This window comes from Rhinolophus hipposideros (genome assembly GCF_964194185.1).
Source record: "Rhinolophus hipposideros genome assembly, chromosome: 1".
In the NCBI taxonomy this organism is placed as follows: Eukaryota; Metazoa; Chordata; class Mammalia; order Chiroptera; family Rhinolophidae; genus Rhinolophus; species Rhinolophus hipposideros.
In genome coordinates this window covers 22,917,979-22,936,445 of record NC_138047.1, presented here as the reverse complement: position 1 = coordinate 22,936,445, position 18,467 = coordinate 22,917,979, and the positions used below count along the sequence as shown (strand labels likewise).

Here is an 18,467-nt window from a genome sequence, read left to right as displayed (position 1 = left end):
TAAAGGTCATTTTTTTCTTTAGAGGCAAAATCTCCGTAAGAGACACCCAAGGAAAAAAATATGGAGGAAGCCTTGAAAAGTCAACACCACTTGTTTCACCTGGAAGAGCACAATTACTTCAGTATGTTTCTATTAACATGAAAAGTTCTTTAAAGCTATTTCTTACACAACGGACTAGTTAATGCTAATTAAAGGCATTCTTACTATTATATTAGAGTCCTAAAACATCTATTAATATATTGACAGTGACTATGAATGTTGTAAAACTGATAATACTGGCTTTCTTGAAATATACTTACAAGCTATCTTTTCAATGCAATTACTTGAAATACAAGGATTTCCTGGTATTAATTAACCTTATCAAATGTATTTAATGCAAAGAGCAGTGAACTAGTGGTAGGAAAATGGAGTCTTAGCTGATCTCTTGCCTCTGAACGATCCTATCATAGCAAGGTTAAGTCATCTTTCTGGGCCTTGCTTTACTGATCATTGATGGCTCTGTCAATTCTAAACTGATGTATGTTATTTCTTGTTAAAACAGCCATTAATAGAAGGCTAACTAATAAACTTCTTGCCCGATTTTCAGTTTGACAACAAAAGCAACATATTTGGAGGAGGGTCAGCCACTCTTATTAGAGAGTTTTGGAGTGGTGGTGGGAAGATATGGCAGAAATTTCACATTTAAAATGTGCACGCTTGGGATAAAACCAAACTTTAAGAAACTCTACTCCATTTATGCTATTTTTTTAGAGAAAGGGGGGTCAACATAATAAACTATTCAATTTTTTGACAATTTTTAAAAACTTTATTTTGAAATAATTATAGATTCACAGAACGTTGCGGAGATAGTACAGAGAGGGCTCATCTACTCTTCACCTAGCTTCCCCCAGTGGTTGCATCTTGGGTAACTATAGTACAATATCAAAACCAGGAGATTAACGTTGGTACAATGAATATGTATAGTTCCACGTCATTTTATCACATGTAGATTGGTGTGGTGACCATGACAATCAGGATACAGAACTGTTCCATCACTATATGGAACTCTCCTGCTACCCTTTTATGGTCATACCCACTCTCCTCCCCCGATCATTCTCAATTCCTGGCAACCGTTTATCTCTTTTCCATTTCTAGAATTTTGTCATTTTGAGAATGTCATATACATAGAATCATCCAATTTTGATAGTAGTAGCCTTTTTTTTTTATCCCCATAATACCTTTAATAGCCATCTAAGTTGTTGTGTGCATTAATAGTTTGTCCCTTTTTATTACTAAATACCATTCCATGGTATGGATTTTCCATAGTTTAATTATTCACCTATTGAGGGAAATTTTAGTTCTTTGCAGTTTTTGGCTATTAATAAAAAAGCAGCTATGAACGGTCATATACAGGTTTTTGTATGGATGTGAGTTTTCATTTCTCTAGGATAAATGCCCAATTGCTGATACATGTAGTAATCATGTGTTTAGCTTTCTAAGAAATCACCAAATTCTTCCAGAGTGGCCATACTATGTTACGCTCTCACCAATAATGTATGGGACTCAGTTTCTCCTTGTTCTTGCCAGCATTTGGTATTGCCATGTCTTTTATTTTAACTGTTCTAGAAGATGTATAGTGATGTCTCATTGTGGTCTTAGCATTTCCCTAATAGCTAATGATATTGAACATCTTTTTATAAGCTATTGCCATCCCTGTATGTTCTTCAGTGAAATGTCTCATTATATCTTTTGCTAATTTTCCAATTCGATAATTTTTTTAATGTTTAATTTTAAGAGTTCTTTATCTATTTTTGGGATGTCCTTTGTTGGATATGTAGTTTGCAAATATGTTCTCCTCTCTGTAATTTGTCTTTTCATCCTCTTAATATAAGGTCTGTCATAAAACAAGATTTTAATTTTGATGAAGTTCAATTTATCAATTTTTTCTTTTGTGGATTATGCGTTAGACGTCATGTGTAAGAACTCTTTATGAAGATGTTAGCACTGAAAATTATCTCCTTTGTTTTTGTCCAAAAGTTTGGATAGTTTTACATTTTACATTAAATACTGTGATCCAGTTTGAGTTAATTTTATATGAGGTTTGAGATTTAGGTCAAAGTTCCTTTTTCTTTCTTTCTTTTTTTTTCTTTTTTTTTGGTCTATGAATGTCTACTTGCTCCAGCATCATTTGAAGAAAAGGCTGTCTTCCTACCACTGAATTGCTTTTGCACCTTTGTCAAAATCAGTTGGGTATACTTGTGTGGGTCCATTTCTGGGTCTCTATTATGTTCAGCTGATTTCTATGTCTAACCCTTCAGCAGTACCACACTGTCTTGATTACTGGAGCTATACAGTAAATCTTGAAATCTGGAAAATGTTTCTTCTCCCTTTCTTTTTTTCCAAAAATTATTTTAGCTATTCTAGTTCCTTTCCTTTTATATAAATTTAGAATAATCTTGTTATATCTACAGAAAAACTTACTGAGGATTTTCATGCAAATTGCATTAAACCTTTACCAATTTGGGGAGAATTGGTATCTTAACTGTGTAAACTCTGAAAATGAATGGACACTATATTTTTCTCTCTTTATTTAGGTCTTTGATTTCTTTCTCCAGCATTTTGTAGTTTTCAGCATACACGTCCTGTACAAGTTTTCTTAGATTTCTATCTAGAATGACAGATTGCAGTACTGTGTTGAATAGCGGTGGCCAAAGTGAACAAACACCCTTGCTTGTTCTCAATCTGAGGGGACGAGCATTCAGTCTCTCACCATTAAGTATGACAATAGTGTAGGTTTTGTATATATTCTTTATCAAGTTGAGGAAGTTCCCCTCTGTTCTTGTTTTTCTGAGTTTTTATCACTTATGTATGTGACACTGAAATAGTGACATTATAACCATGTCCATGCTGTCGCATTAATATGTTTGTTATATGTTGTTATTGTTCTTAGTAAGAATGCTGACAAGACTGAGGAAATTACTAGTGAGAGCTCCTCAGAGAGTGAAGAAGATGAAGAACCATCTGATCATTGTCAAAAAGCAAATGCAGATTTGTCATCAGAATATTGGCAAATTCAGAAGTTAGTGAAATATGTAAAGGTAAGAAAAATCTTTTGTACTATATTTGTAATGTCTGGTTTATTTATTTTTTAAATGAATTGTTTATCTTTTTCAGTTATCATTCACATTCAGTATTTTATATTGTTTCAGACGTACAGCATAGTGGTTAGACATTTATATAATTTATGTAGTGATCCCCCTCATTTAGTCTAGTACCCACCTGGCACTATACATAGTTGTTGCAACATTATTGACTATATTCTTTGTGCTGTGCTTTACATCCCCATGACTATGTTATAACTATCAATTTGTCTGAGTATTTCTTAATCCCTTCACCTCTTTCACCCAGCTCCCCAACCCCCTACCCCTCTGGAAACATTTAGTCTGTTCTCTGTATCTATGAGTCTCTTTTTATTTTATTTGTTCATTTATTTCTTTAGATTCCACATATAAGTAAGATCATATGGTATTTGTTTTTCTCTATTTGACTTATTTTATTTAGCAGAATACCTTCTGGGTCCATCCATGTTGTTGCAAATGGTAAGATTTCGTTCTTTTTATGGCTGTGTAATATTCCATTACACACACACACACACACACACACACACACACACACATATAGATATGTATATATACCACCCTTTTTTAATCCAATTGTCTATTGATGGGCACTTGTGTTGCTTACATATCTTGGCTATTGTATGAGGTGTGATCAAACAATATGGTGAATGTTTAAATAAAAAAAATATTACAGTAAAAGACACATTGCCATTAACCCCCCTCAAAATATGCCCCCTCTATTTGAACACATTTATCCCATCATTTTTCCACTTTCTGAAGCAGTTCTGGAAGTCTTCTTTCATGAGTGTCTTTAGTTGTGCTGTCATGGCTGCCTCGATGTCCTGAATCAATTCAAAACATTTACCTTTCATGGTCATTTTGACTTTGGGGAAGAGCCAGAAGTCCCAAGGTGCCAGATCCAGTGAATAAGGTGGATGAGGATACACCATAATGTTTTTATTTGACAAATTGCCATACTAGAAGCGATGTGATGGTGATTAAAAAATACGGTAAATGCTACTGCTGAGTGCCATCCAATGGAAAGGCAAGGATCTTCAATATGGGAAGTGGTACATTGAACCTTAGTAACAGATTTCAACTTGTTCAGTGCAGTCAGTCGGGTATGAGCTATGGTTGAGAGGTGTGTTTTAAAGTGTGTCATAAATCATTCTTCATCATGATAACGCTTTGTGTCACATATCGCTTCTGGTATATGGCAATTTCTGTCAAATAAAAACATTATGGTGTGTCCTCATCCACCGTATTCACCAGATCTGGCACTGTGTGACTTCTGGCTCTTCCCCAAAGTCAGAATGATTCAGGACATTGAAGCAGCCATGACAGCACAACTAAACTCATGAAAGAGGACTTCTAGAACTGCTTCAGAAAGTGGCAAGAACAATGGGATAAATGTGTTCAAAGCAGGGCAGTGTATTGAGGGAGATTAATGGAAATGTGTCTTTTAGTGTAACAAATTTTGTATTTATTTAAATATTCACAGTATTGTTTGATCACACCTCTTATGTTCCCACTATTTCCAGTTTGCTGAGAGTTTTAATCATAAATGGATTCTGGATTTTGTCAAATACTTTTTTTTGCATCTGTTGATATGATCATATGATTTTTATCTTTCATTTTATGTGGTGTAGCACGTTAACTGATTTGTGGATATTGAACCAACCATGCATCCCAGGAATAAATCCCACTTGTTCATAGTGTATAATATTTTTTTTTATTAATTTTATTGGGGTGACAATTGTTAGTAAATTTACATAGATTTCAGGTGTACAATTCTGTATTACATCGTCCATAAATCCCATTGTGTGTTCACCACCCAGAGTCAGTTCTCCTTCCATCACCATATATTTGATCCCCTTTACCCTCATCACCCACCCCCCACCCCCTTACCCTCTGGTAACCACTAAATTATTGTCTGTGTCTATGAGTTTTTGTTTCTCATTTGTTTGTCTTGTTCTTTTTGGCTTATATACCACATATCAGTGAAATCATAGGGTTCTCTGCTTTTTCTGTCTGACTTATTTCACTTAGCATTATTCTCTCAAGATCCATCCATGTTGTCACAAATGCTCCTATATCATCTTTCCTTAACGCCGAATAGTATTCCATTGTGTATATGTACCACAACTTCTTTATCCATTCATCTATCGAAGGACATTTTGGTTGTTTCCATGTCTTGGCCACCGTAAACAAAGCTGCAATGAACATTGGCGTACACGTGTCTCTATAGAGAAATGCTTTTATATTTTTGGGGTAGATACCCAGGAGAGCGATTGCTGGGTCATATGGTAATTCTATTCGTAATTTCTTGAGGAACCTCCACACTGCCTTCCATAGCGGCTGCACCAGTCTGCATTCCCACCAACAGTGTATGAGAGTTCCTTTTTCTCCACAGCCTCTCCAACACTTGTTACTATTTGTTTTGTTGATGAAAGCCATTCTGACTGGGGTGAGGTGATATCTCATTGTGGTTTTCATTTGCATTTCTCTGATGATTAGCGATGTTGAGCATTTTTTCATATGTCTATTTGCCATTTGTATATCCTCTTTGGAGAAATGTCTCTTCAGGTCCTCTGTCCATTTTTCAATTGGGTTGTTTTTTTTTTGTTGTTGAGTTTGATGAGTTCCTTGTATATTTTGGATATTAGCCCCTTATCAGAGGAACTGTTTGCGAAAATCTTCTCCCATTCAGTTGGTTGCCTCATTATTTTGTCAATAGTTTCTTTTGCTGTGCAGAAGCTTTTCAGTTTCATATAATCCCATTTGTTTATTTTAGTTTTTACTTCCATTGCCTTTGGAGTCAAATTCATAAAATGCTCTTTGAACCCAAGGTCCATAAGTTTAGTACCTATGTTTTCTTCAATGCAGTTTATTGTGTCAGGTCTTATGCTTAAGTCTTTGATCCATTTTGAATTAATTTTGGTACATGGTGACAGATAGCAGTCCAGTTTCATTCTTTTGCACGTAGCTATCCAATTCTGCCAGCACCATTTATTGAAGAGGCTGTCTTTCCTCCATTGTATGTTTTTAGCTTCTTTGTCAAAAATTATCTGTCCATATTTATGTGGTTTTATTTCTGGGTTCTCAATTCTATTCCATTGGTCTATGTGTCTGTTTTTCCGCCAATACCAAACTGTTTTGATTATTGTAGCCCTGTAGTACAAGGAAAAATCAGGGAGTGTGATACCTCCAGTATTGTTCTTTTTTTTTAATATTGCTTTGGCTATTCGGGGTCTTTTGTGGTTCCAAACAAATCTGATGATTTTTTGTTCTATTTCTTTAAAAAATGCCATTGGGATTTTAATGGGGATTGCATTAAATCTGTATATGGCTTTGGGTAATATGGCCATTTTAACTATGTTGATTCTTCCAATCCATGAGCACGGAATGTCTTTCCATTTCTTTGTGTCTTCTTCAATTTCTTTCAAAAATGTCTTATAGTTTTCAGCATATAAATCCTTCACATCCTTGGTTAAGTTTATTCCTAGGTATTTTATTCTTTTTGCTGCAATTGCAAAAGGAATTGTTTTTTCTATCTCTTTTTCTGAGATTTCATTGTTGGTATATAGGAAAGCAATGGACTTTTGTACGTTGATTTTGTAGCCAGCAACTTTACTGTATTCATTGATTGTTTCTAATAGCTTCTTGGTGGAGTCTTTAGGGTTTTCTATATATAGCGTCATGTCATCTGCAAAGAGTGACAATTTAACTTCTTCATTCCCAATTTGGATGCCTTTTATTTCTTTCTCTTGCCTGATAGCTCTGGCGAGGACTTCCAACACTATGTTGAAAAGCAGAGGTGATAGGGGACAACCTTGTTGTGTTCCTGAACGTAGAGCAAAGGGCTTCAGCTTTTCACCATTAATTATGAGATTAGCTGAGGGCTTGTCGTATATGGCCTTTATTATGTTGAGGTATTTTCCTTCTATACCAATTTTAGTAAGTGTTTTAATCATAAATGGATGTTGTATCTTATCAAATGCTTTTTCTGCATCAATTGATAGAATCATATGATTTTTGTCCTTTATTTTGTTTATGTGATGTATCACATTGATGGATTTGCGAATGTTGAACCATCCTTGTGCCCCGGGGATGAACCCCACTTGGTCGTGATGAATAATCTTTTTAATGCATTGTTGTATTCGATTTGCTAGAATTTTGTTTAGGATTTTTGCATCTGTATTCATCAGAGATATAGGTCTGTAGTTTTCTTTTTTTGTGTTGTCCTTACCAGGTTTTGGTATCAGGGTAATGTTGGCCTCATAAAATGAGTTAGGGAGTACTGACTCTTCTTCAATTTTTTGGAAGAGTTTGAGCAGGATTGGTATTAGATCCTCTTTGAAGGTTTGGTAGAATTCACTGGTGAAGCCATCTGGTCCAGGACTTTTGATTTTGGGAAGGTTTTTGATGACTGATTCAATTTCGTTACTGGTGATCTGCCTGTTAAGATTTTCCAGTTCTTCATGATTCAGCCTTGGAAGGCTATATGTTTCTAAGAACTTGTCCATTTCTTCTAAGTTATTAAATTTGGTGGCATATAGTCCTTCATAGTATTCTTGGATAATCCTTTGTATTTCTGTGGTGTCCGTGATAACTTCCCCTTTTTCATTTCTGATTTTGTTAATTAGTGTCTTCTCTCTTTTTATCTTAGTGAGTCTAGCCAAGGGTTTGTCGATTTTGTTAATCTTTTCAAAGAACCAGCTTTTTGTCACATTAATTTTTTCTATTGTCTTTTTGTTCTCTATTTCATTTAGTTCTGCTCTGATTTTTGTTATTTCCTTTCTTCTGCTGACCTTGGGTTTCGCTTGTTCTTCTTTTTCTAGTTTTTTAAGGTGTAACATGAGATTATTTATTTGGGATTTTTCTTGTTTCTTGAGATAGGCCTGTAATGATATAAATTTCCCTCTTAAAACTGCTTTCGCGGCATCCCAAAAATTTTGGTAGGATGTATTTTCATTGTCATTTGTTTCTATGTATCTTTTGAGCTCTCCTCTAATTTCTTCTTTGACCCAGTCGTTCTTTAAAAGTATGTTGTTTAATCTCCATGTATTTGTGTTTTTTCCTGCTTTCTTTTTGCAGTTGATATCCAATTTCAAAGCTTTGTGATCAGAGAATATGCTTGGTATGATTTCAATCTTCTTAAATTTGCTGAGGCTGATTTTGTGTCCCAATATATGGTCTATCCTTGAGAATGTTCCATGTACACTAGAAAAGAATGTATAGTCTGATGTTTTAGGATGAAGTGCTCTATATATGTCAATTATGTCCAATTCATCTAATGTGTCATTTAGGGCTGCGATTTCGTTATTTATCTTCTGTTTGGATGATCTATCCATAGCTGTCAACGATGTATTTAAGTCCCCTAGTATAATTGTGTTTTGGTCAATTTCTCCCTTTAGTTCTGTTAGTAGTTGCTTGGTATATTTCGGTGCTCCCTGATTGGGGGCATAAATATTGATGACTGTTATGTCTTCTTGTTGTATAGTCCCCTTTACCATTATGAAATGTCCATCTTTGTCTCTTGTTATCTTTTTCACCCTGAAGTCTGTTTCATCGGAAATCATTATGGCTACGCCTGATTTTCTCTGGGTACCATTTGCTTGGAGTGTCAATTTCCACCCTTTCACTTTGAGTCTATGCTTGTCCTTGTAGCTGAGATGTGTCTCTTGTAGGCAGCATATGGTTGGGTTTAGTTTTTTTGATCCAATCTGCTACTCTGTGTCTCTTTATTGGTGAGTTCAGTCCATTTACATTTAGGGTGATTATTGATATGTGAGGATTTCCTGTCATTCTGTCTTTAGTTTTCTGGTAAGGCTGTGTCTCCATTGTTTCTTTGCCTTTTTGTTGTTGTCTGTTATTTCTCTGTGGTGGTATTCTATGATGTTTCCCTCTGTTTCTTCTTTTATTACAGTATATATTTCAGATTTGGATGTTTTTTGAGTGGTTATCCTTGAATTTATGTAAAAGAAAGTTTGATATTTAGAGTATTCCAGTTTCTTCAGTACGCTTACTTTCTCTATTCCCATATTCCAGTTCAGGCCTTTACGCTCCCCCTTTTTATGTTTCGGTTGCCACAAGTTGTCCCTGTTGATGGTGGTCTAATAGCCTCCTTCAGTATTTCTTGTAGTGCAGGTCGTGTATTAGAAAATTCCCTCAGCTTCTGGATGTCTGGAAAGGTCTTTATTCCTCCTTCATATCTAAAGGAGATCTTTGCTGGATATATTATTCTTGGCTCATGATTTCTCTCTTTCAATAGTTTGAATATTTGGTTCCATTCCCTCCTTGCTTGTAGAGTTTCTGCTGAAAAATCTGATGATAATCTAATGGGCTTTCCTTTGTAAGTTACCGTCTTCTTTTCCCTGGCTGCCTTGAGGATTCTTTCTTTGTCATTGATTTTAGACAGCTTCAATACAATGTGCCTTGGTGAAGGCCTGTTGGGATTGAGGTAATTAGGTGTTCTATTTGCTTCTTGGATTCGAGGATCCAGTTCTGTCCACAAGTTTGGGAAGTTCTCATCGACGATTTGTTTGAATATATTCTCTGTTCCCTTCCCTCTTTCTTCTCCTTCTGGTATGCCCATTATTCTTATATTGCTCTTTCTGATGGAGTCAGAAAGTTCTTGTAGAGTTCTTTCATTTCTTTTAAGTCTCAAGTCTCTTTCTTCTTCCCTCTGTGTAAATTCCAGGTTCCTATCTTCGATGTCACTGATTCTTTCCTCCATCTGGTCAACTCTACTACCTAAGCTGGATATTTTATTGTTAATTTCTTCTATTGAGTTCTTAATCTCCAGAAATTCTATTTGGTTCTTTTTCAAGATTTCAATCTCTTTTGTAAAATGCTCATGGTGTTCTTTGATTGTGTTTCTGAGTTCATTAAACTGCCTTTCTGTGTTTTCTTGCATCTCGTTCAGTTTTTTCAGAATTGCGATCTTGAATTCTCTGTCATTTAAATCACAAAGGTCCATATCTCTAAGTTCCTTTTCTGGAGACTTTTCACTTTCTTTCTGAGCTATCTTGTTGCCTTGGTTATTCATGGCAATCACTGATTTACTATTTCTCTTCCTAGACATCTACAGGAGTGTCTTCTGCAACAGGTTGATAGGTATGCGAAGAGCTTTTGGAGTTCCAAAGCTCTTTCTGCACCAGATTCAGAGCCCGTTTGTTTCAGCAGTTCTGTTACTCCTGCAGGGATCCGCCCAGATAGGTGGGGCCAGGGGCGGGGTGAGTTGTGAGAGGTGGCCCAGAGCAATGGCGGCGACCACCACCACAGCCAGTCCTGCTTCCACAGCTCCCTCCCCTTTGCCGGAACTAGTTGAGCTGCGAATCTGTGTCTGCGGTCCACAGTTCTCAGAGCAGCAAATATTCTGTCCTTTGATCCGACACTGCTACTTTATCGCTTCTAGCACCGGGCAGGTGGGGGCGGGGCGAGCTCTGGGAGGGTAGGGAGGGGGCGGCTAGTCTCCGTGCCTAAGGCTTCCGTTCTCCGCTCGCTCGGCAGTGAGGGCTTAAACCACCGATTTCAGCCCTCTTCCCTCAGTCTTTGCTCCGAGGTCTGCCGTGAGCGAGCGTTGTGTTCAGCGGTTTTGTATGCTGCCCCCTCAGCCCTGTGGGCCGTAAGCGGAGCCCTAGCAATCCGAGTCCTTCCCTCTCCCGCAGCTGCGGAAGATCCGGGAGCAGCGGGCTTTGAGCACTGAGCTAGGTCTGTGTCCTGCGCCCGCGCGGCTCCGTCTCCGCACTTCTCCTCTCCCTCCTCCCCCGCTCGTGCGATTCACCCACCTGGAGGTGAATTCAGTAGTAGGCCTCTTCGTCTTGCCTGTCTGCTGTGCAAGGAGTCCTTTGTGGAGTTATTGTTGTCCGATCGTTGTAAATTCCAGGGGAGCATTACAGAGGCTCACCTCACGCGGCCATTTTTCTCCTCTCCCCTGTATAATATTTTTAATGTGTTGCTGTATTCAGTTTGCTTATATTTGGTTGAGGATTTTTGCATCTATGGTCATCAGGGATGTTGGTCTGTAATTTTCTTTTTCTGTGATGTCTTTGTCTGGTTTTGGAATCAAGGTAACGGTGGTCTCATAAAATGAGCTTGGGAGCTTTCCCTCCACTTGAATTTGTTGGAACAGTTTTAGAAAAATAGGTATTAACTCTCTTTGAATGTCTGGTAAAATTTACCTGTGAAGCCATGAAATTCAGGACTTTTGTTGGTGGGAGTTTTTTGATTGCTGATTTGATTTAGTTAGTAGTGATCAGTCGGTTTAGATTTTCTATTTCTTCTTGATTCAGTCTTGGAAGATGATGTTTCTAGGAATGTTTCTGGAATTTATGCATTTCTTTCAGAGTGTCCAATTTGTGATCATATGATTGTTCATAATATTTTTATGTGTTGTCAGTTGTCACCTCTCCTCTTTCATTTCTGATTTTATTCATTTGGGTCCTCTCTCATTTTTCTTTTTTCTCTTTTAATCAAAGTTTATTGGGGTGATAATGGTTAGTAAAGTTACAAGTTTAGTGGTTACCAGAGAGTAAGTGGTAGATGAGGGTAAACAGGATCAAATACATTGTGATGGAACGAGAACTGACTCTGGGTGATGAACACACAGTGTAATATATAGATGATGTATTACAGAATTGTACACCTGAAAGCTATATAACTTTACTAACCATTGTCATCTTTTTTTAGCTTGATGAGTCTGCCTAAAGTTTTATCAATTTTGTTTATCTTTTTAAAGAACCAGCCTTTGTTTTCATTGATTTTTGTATTTTTTTAGACTCTGTTTCATGTATTTCCACTCTGATCTTTATTATTTCTTTCTTTCTACTCACTTTAGGCTTTGTTTGTTGTTTTTTCTAGTTCCTTTAGGTGTGAGTTTAGATTATTTATTTGCGATTTTTCTTATTTCTTGAGGTAGGCCCTTATTGCTGTAAATTTCCCTCATAGGACTGAATTCGCTGTGTCACTTTGATGTAGGATATTGTGTTTTCATTTTCATTTGTCTCAAGGCATTTTTTCATTTCTTCCTTGATCTTGTTGTTGACCCATTTATTATTTATTACCATGTTATTTAGCCTCCATATGTTTGCGTGTTTTTCATTTTTTTTTTCTTGTAATCAATTTTTAGTTTTATACCATTGTGGTCAGAAAAGATGCTTGATATGATCAGTCTTCTTAAATTTATTGAGACTTATTTTGTGGCTTAACATGTGGTTTATCTTGGAAAATGTTCCACATATACTTGAAAAGAATGTATATTCTGCTGCTTTAGCATGAAATACCCTAAAAATATCAATTAAATTTATCTGGTCTAGTGTGTCATTTAAGGCTGCTGTTTCCTTGTTGATTTTCTGTCTTGAAGATCTGTCCATTGGTGTCAATGGGGAGTTAAAGTCCCCTACTATGAATGTATTACTGTCAATCTCTCCACCTATGTTGGTCAATATTTGCTTTATATATTTAGGTGCTCCTATTTGGGATGCATAAATGTTCACAAGGGTTAGATCTTCTTGTTATGTTGATCCCATTATCCTTATGTAATGTCCCTCTTTGTCTATTATTATAGCCTTTGTTTTAAAGTCAATTTCATCTGGCCTAGGTATTGCCACCCCATTTCTTTTTCATTTCTATTCACATAGAATACCTTTTTCTATCTCTTTCAGTCTGTGTGTGTCTTTTGATCTGAAATGGGTCTCTTGTAGACAACACATGTATGGGTCTTGTTTCTTATCTATTCAGCTACCCTATTTCTTTTTGATTGGAGCATTTAATCCATTTATATTTAAAGTGATTATTGATAGATACATAGTTATTGACATTTTATTTTTCATCTTTTTATACTTTTCTTTCCCCCGTATTCTTCTTAAAGAAATCCCCTTAATATTCCTTGTAATACTGGTTTGGTGGTGATGAATTCCATTAGCTTTCTCTTGGTCTGGGAAGCTCTTTCTCTCTTCATCAATTTTAAATGATAACCTTGCTGGGTAGAGTAGTCTTGGTTGTAGGGCCTTGCTTTTATCACTTTAAATATTTCACGCCAATCCTTTTTGTTCTGCAAAATTTCTGTTGAGAAGTCAACTGATAATCTTGTGAAACTTTACTTGTAAGTAACTAGTTGCCTTTCTCTTGCTGTTTTTAGGATTCTCTCTTTGTCTTTAACTTTTGCCATTTTAATTATGATGTGTCTTGGTGTGGGCCTGTTTGGGTTCATCTTGTTTGGGACTCTTTATGCTTCATAGACTTGTATGTCTATTTCCTTTACGAGGTTAGGGAAGTTTTTCACCATTATTTCTTCAAACAGGATTTTAACTCCTTGCTCTCTGTCTCTTTCTAGGGTACCCCTATGATGTGAATGTTGTTACACTTGATATTTTCCCAGAAGTCTCTTAAACTATCCTCATTTTTTCAAATTCTATTTTCTTTTTGCTGTATTGATTGGGATTTTTCTGCTACCTTGTCTTCCCAATCGATCCTGATCCTCTGCTTCCTCTAGTCTGCTGGTGATTCCTTCTAGTGCAGTCTTCATTTCAGTCATTCTATTCTTCATTTCTGACTGGTTCTTTTTTATGGTTTCTATATGCTTTTTCCCCCCTTGCTATATCTTTGTTGAAATTCTCACTAAGTTCCTTGAATATTCTTTTTTAGTTTGGTTGCATTTTTGTTTTCTTTATTAAAGTCTATTGGGGTGACAATTGTTAGTAAAGTTACATAGGTTTCAGGTGTACAATTCTGTAATACATCACGTCTATATCACATTGTGTGCACGCTACCCAGAGTCAGTTCTCTTTCTATCACCATTTATTGGATCCTTGAGCATTCTTATAACCATTGTTTTGAACTCTGTATCTGGTAAGTTGCTTTCCTCCATTTTGTTTAGTTCTTCTTCTGGAGTTATCCTCTGTTCTGTAATTTGGGACATGGTTCTTTGTTTACCCATTTTCTCTGTCTCTCTGTTTTTGTTTCTATATTAGGTACATCTGCTACACCTGCCAGTCTTGGCTGGATGGCCTTATGCTACCCTGTGGGACCCAGTGGTACAGTCTCCCTTGTCGCCTGCACTATGGGCTCAGGGATGCCCGTTGTGTGGGTTGTGTGTGCCCTCCTGTTATAGCTGAGCCTTGATTGCTGTTGGCACATCAATGGGTGGGATTGACCCTCAGGCTGACTTGCCTCTGGGGTTTGGCCACATCCACAGCTTACAGGTTGATGTGCAAGGCACTTACTCCATGGAGCAGGACTCATTGCAGTGGGCTCTGGTGGCTTCTGAGACTGCCCTTTGGGTGTGCCCCTTGTAGAGCTAATTGGGTGGTATCCTGCTGTGGTCTGAAGCCAACTTCCAGATATGTTGGTTCTGGGGCCTCTTGGGAGGGACTCTGATGCAGGCCCAGGTCAGCCACTGTTTGTGACCGGCCGGAGGCTACCTGGTGGAGCTACAAAGCAATCTGCAGTTGGTCACCTGTGCTGGACCTAGAGGCTTGTGGAAGATGCCATGCTGCAAACTGAGGTTGGCAGCCAACAATACCAGGCCTGGGGTAGCTCTGTAAAAAGCCCAGTACACCTGGAGGCCTGCTGCCACTTGCTGGCTCCCCTAAGCTCAGCCACTGATGGAGCCTCGAATGGTATGCTATTTGGGTGAGTCAGGATCTCAAGGAGTCACCAGGATGGAACGAGTGTTCACTAGTTTAATGTAGATTATGGTTTGGTGCCAATGCTGAGCCTGGAGCTACTCAGCAAAAGTCTCAGAGCATACTGAGGTCAGCTGCTGCCCACCTAGGGCCCACAGACTCTGAAGAGTTGTCCATGAAAGAGTGCAACATGGGCAGGACTGGCTGATCCATGAGAAAGTGCCTCAGGCATTGAGCGAGTTGGGTGGGGCAGTGTTTCAGGGAGTCACCAGGGTGGAGTGAGTGGGTAGGACAAGCAGAGTTCTCCAGCCCAATGCAGATCCAGATTTGGCTTTATGGCAGAGTGCTCAACACAGGAAAGATGGCATCTGCCTGCCAGCTGCACAAGACGCAGAATCTATGCAGGGAAATGGCTGCTGTCCCTCCAGTCCTTATCTTGAAGTCACACAACTCCTTGTATATTTCTGATACCTTCGAATCACTGTCTCTTCCCCAGAGTCCAGGGTGAGTGCCAAGTGAGTAAGTTTATGCACAGGCCCTTTAAGAGGATGTCTGGGTTTCGCACAGCCTTCTGTCCCACCAGGATGGTTTGGAATCTTCACTGTTTTTCACAGCCAGATGTTGTGGGGCTTCTTTTCCTAGTACTGGTACTCTGGGTTGGGGAGCCTTGTGTGGGACTGGGGTCCCTCGTTCTTCCAGGGGGGACCTCCATGACTGAGATATACCTCCGGATTCTCAACCACCACATGTGGGGTTTCCCATTCTGTACTTCCTCCCCTCCTACTAGTCTTATTATGGCTTCTTCTTTATAGCCTTAATTATAAAACCTTTATTCAGCCAGACTTCAGATGGTTCTCCAGGTTGATTGTTCTATAATTTAGTTGAAATTTTAATGTGATCATGGGAGAAGGCAAGACCAACATTTATCTACTCCACCATCTTGGATCTGCAATGTCTACTTTAAATCCTTTCCCCAAACTTTATATTCTGCTGTCAACTTTATTGTATGTTTCTTTCAAATAAGGGTAGTAAGCATCCCTAGTTTTATTTAAGTGTATACAAGGTAAGGTCTTATTACTTGAGGATAGCAAGGGTAGTCCTCATAGAGCAGTCAGGCTGCATGGTACCAGCCCTTTCCCTAGCAGGGCAGTAAGCAGTGGGCCATGGCAGCCACCAGATGTGACTTGCCACCATTTTTTGATTTGCCATATGTGGTAGAAAGAGCATGGATTTTTGAAGTTGGACTTAGTGTAAATTTTCGGCTGTGTCACTTACTAGCTGTGTGACTATTGAAAAGTAATGGTTTTGAGCCTTATTTTTTTCAACCCATAGAATAAAATCAACACCTAACCTATAGGATTAGTTTAAGGATTGAGAGAACACATTTGAAATATGTGGCATAGTGTCTGATACATTGTAGATGCTTAAAATATGTATTGGTCCATTTCCATTATTCTCTTAAGCAAGACCACATGTGTGAAAACATTTTACATAATAACCGGCCTATGTAATGTTGTATTTAAGTACTTGGATGGGGGTGGGGCAAATCAAGGAAAGTGATTTGCCAAAACCCAGGTTAATATTGTTTTTTTGATATCAGATAACTGATAATGTCTAGGCCATTGTCAAAAGCTGTAGTCCAGAAGTACATATAAAAACATTTTAACTTATCTTGTGTTTTCCTCCTGCTTTTCCATGTCTTTGGTCAAATCAATATCGGCATTTGCCAGTGGCTTTGCTTATTTAAAGATATTTATGTGACTTCTGAAGTGCTAAGAGATACTTTTCCTGTGCCTTTGAGGTCTTCCCAAGCTGATAGATAAAATAGCCTCTGTGCACATTTCCATGAATTCGTCAAAGGCCTTGTAGGAATAAGTCACCTGAAAAAATTTTTCCTCCAAGAAAAATATACCCACTTCCTCTGATGGACACAGACTCAGCTGCAATTCCCAGAAAAAAACATACGTTTTCCTGAATTCTGAATCCCAAGAAAAACTAGTCAAGAAATTGGGAAAAATGGGAAAAAGTATTCTAATTTTCCTTTGAGAATTAAAATTTAACTATCATCATAAAGACATTACTGGTTCAAAGGAATCTACTGACATAGTGGAAAGCAAGAGCAGTTAATTATCTTGATATTGATAATCAGTCTACAATGTATAGGTGTATCAAATCACCATGTTGTATACTTTAAATAGATAAAGTTGTATTTGTCAATTATTCATCAATAAAGTTAAAAATAAAACAGAGAGAGAAAAAAAGTGCTGATAGCAGAATCAAATGTGAACGTAGGCACTTCCAAATGTCAGGACAGGAGCAAGCAGGAGAGAAGTCATCACAATCTAATCAGCCAATCTTCCTTGTCACTGTTGCCGTGTTCTAAATGTATCTGCGGCTAATGGTGAGTCATTCTTGCAGAGTTTATATGTGTAGTATATTTCATACAAATCCTGTTAGTGGTATTCCAAGAAATAACAAATTTGGAAGCAAAATAAGCCATTGCATTTGAAATTTCTACCTGTGATTCTATGTAGCCTTGTCAAGCTTGCTAAGGAGATCTGAATATTACCTTATTTGGATGTACTACCCAATAATGTTTGCTGGCATTTTTTCAGTGTTGGAATATCTGCTATAGTATATAATTATATATATATATATATATATATATATATATATATATATATATATATTATGTATTACAATTTGTTCTTTCTAAGTAATTTAACAGAAGAAATGCACAGAGAAGATGATGTTAATGTGTTGTAGAACACTCCATTATAAAATCAGAAACTGATCTAAAATCTGAATTAGTGAAAACCACATAGACTTCAATGGCCAAACCAGAGTCAGGACAAGTGGATAAAATATTTTCATCATTAAAAAAGGAAATGAGCTTATGTGAAGCAAACCCTAATGTCCATCTTGATTATGCTTTTGAAAGCCTCTTAACAATTTGACCAATGTCAATGCAAAATGAAAGAAATTTTTTTTTACATCTGCAATATTTGTCATGAAACAAAAACACTGTTGGATAGGACAATTAGTGCTTTGTGTACTTTAAATTAATTTAAGAATGATATAAATAGTAAGTATTTTATATTATCTTTCAATATTTAAAATGGCTTTTATTTGGCATTTATTTTGTGTTAACGTTACCCTCATTTAGTGTTTTCTGTTATCAAATAACAGGTGGAGATCATTTTTGTATGTTATTGCGATACACTTTTTTTTAACAGAAAACCTCTGAAATTTTTAGCATCTCTATCACAAAAATCATTCACTGTTTAATATTATGGAGATTATTCTCCTATAGTCATCATCATTATTTAAAAACACGTCAATAAAATTTAGGAAAAAGTATGGAGTGACTTATTTCTGTAATTCCTGAGAATTTCTAGGAATTCTGATTTCTTGTTCTGAATCTTGAAGATTCATATTTTTGGGAATTTGAAAACACTAGCATGGGGCACAGGCTGTTGTTCAGGCTTCATGGTCCTGCCTGCATCCCCTGGACAGGTGTCTTTGTGCACAAACCATACAATTAACATGGTGGCCCAGCCCAGCTTGCAGGACAGCAATGTCCAGGCTCAGGAGACTTTCCAGACAGTACCTCCGCTCCTTTACTGAATGAACCTCAGCGCTGCCCATGGCCTCTACTAGTAAAGAACATGTCATCGGGGAAAAGATTGGCAGAAGAAAACTTGGTGACCCAGCACATGGGCGACTTGACACAGATGGG

At 37.4% G+C, this 18,467-nt stretch overlaps 1 protein-coding gene across 2 annotated transcripts in view; it reads left to right on the top strand.

Annotated features, from left to right (window-relative positions):
- The window catches only part of ODAD2 (outer dynein arm docking complex subunit 2), a 174,809-nt gene that overhangs the window by 33,090 nt on the left and 123,252 nt on the right, over nucleotides 1-18,467 (top strand). For both annotated transcript variants that reach the window (XM_081046562.1, XM_081046561.1), the window contains 2 exons: nucleotides 23-121; nucleotides 2,930-3,077. In XM_081046562.1, the coding sequence (XP_080902688.1) occupies nucleotides 23-121; nucleotides 2,930-3,077 (247 nt within the window). The remainder of the gene's footprint in view (nucleotides 1-22; nucleotides 122-2,929; nucleotides 3,078-18,467) is intronic.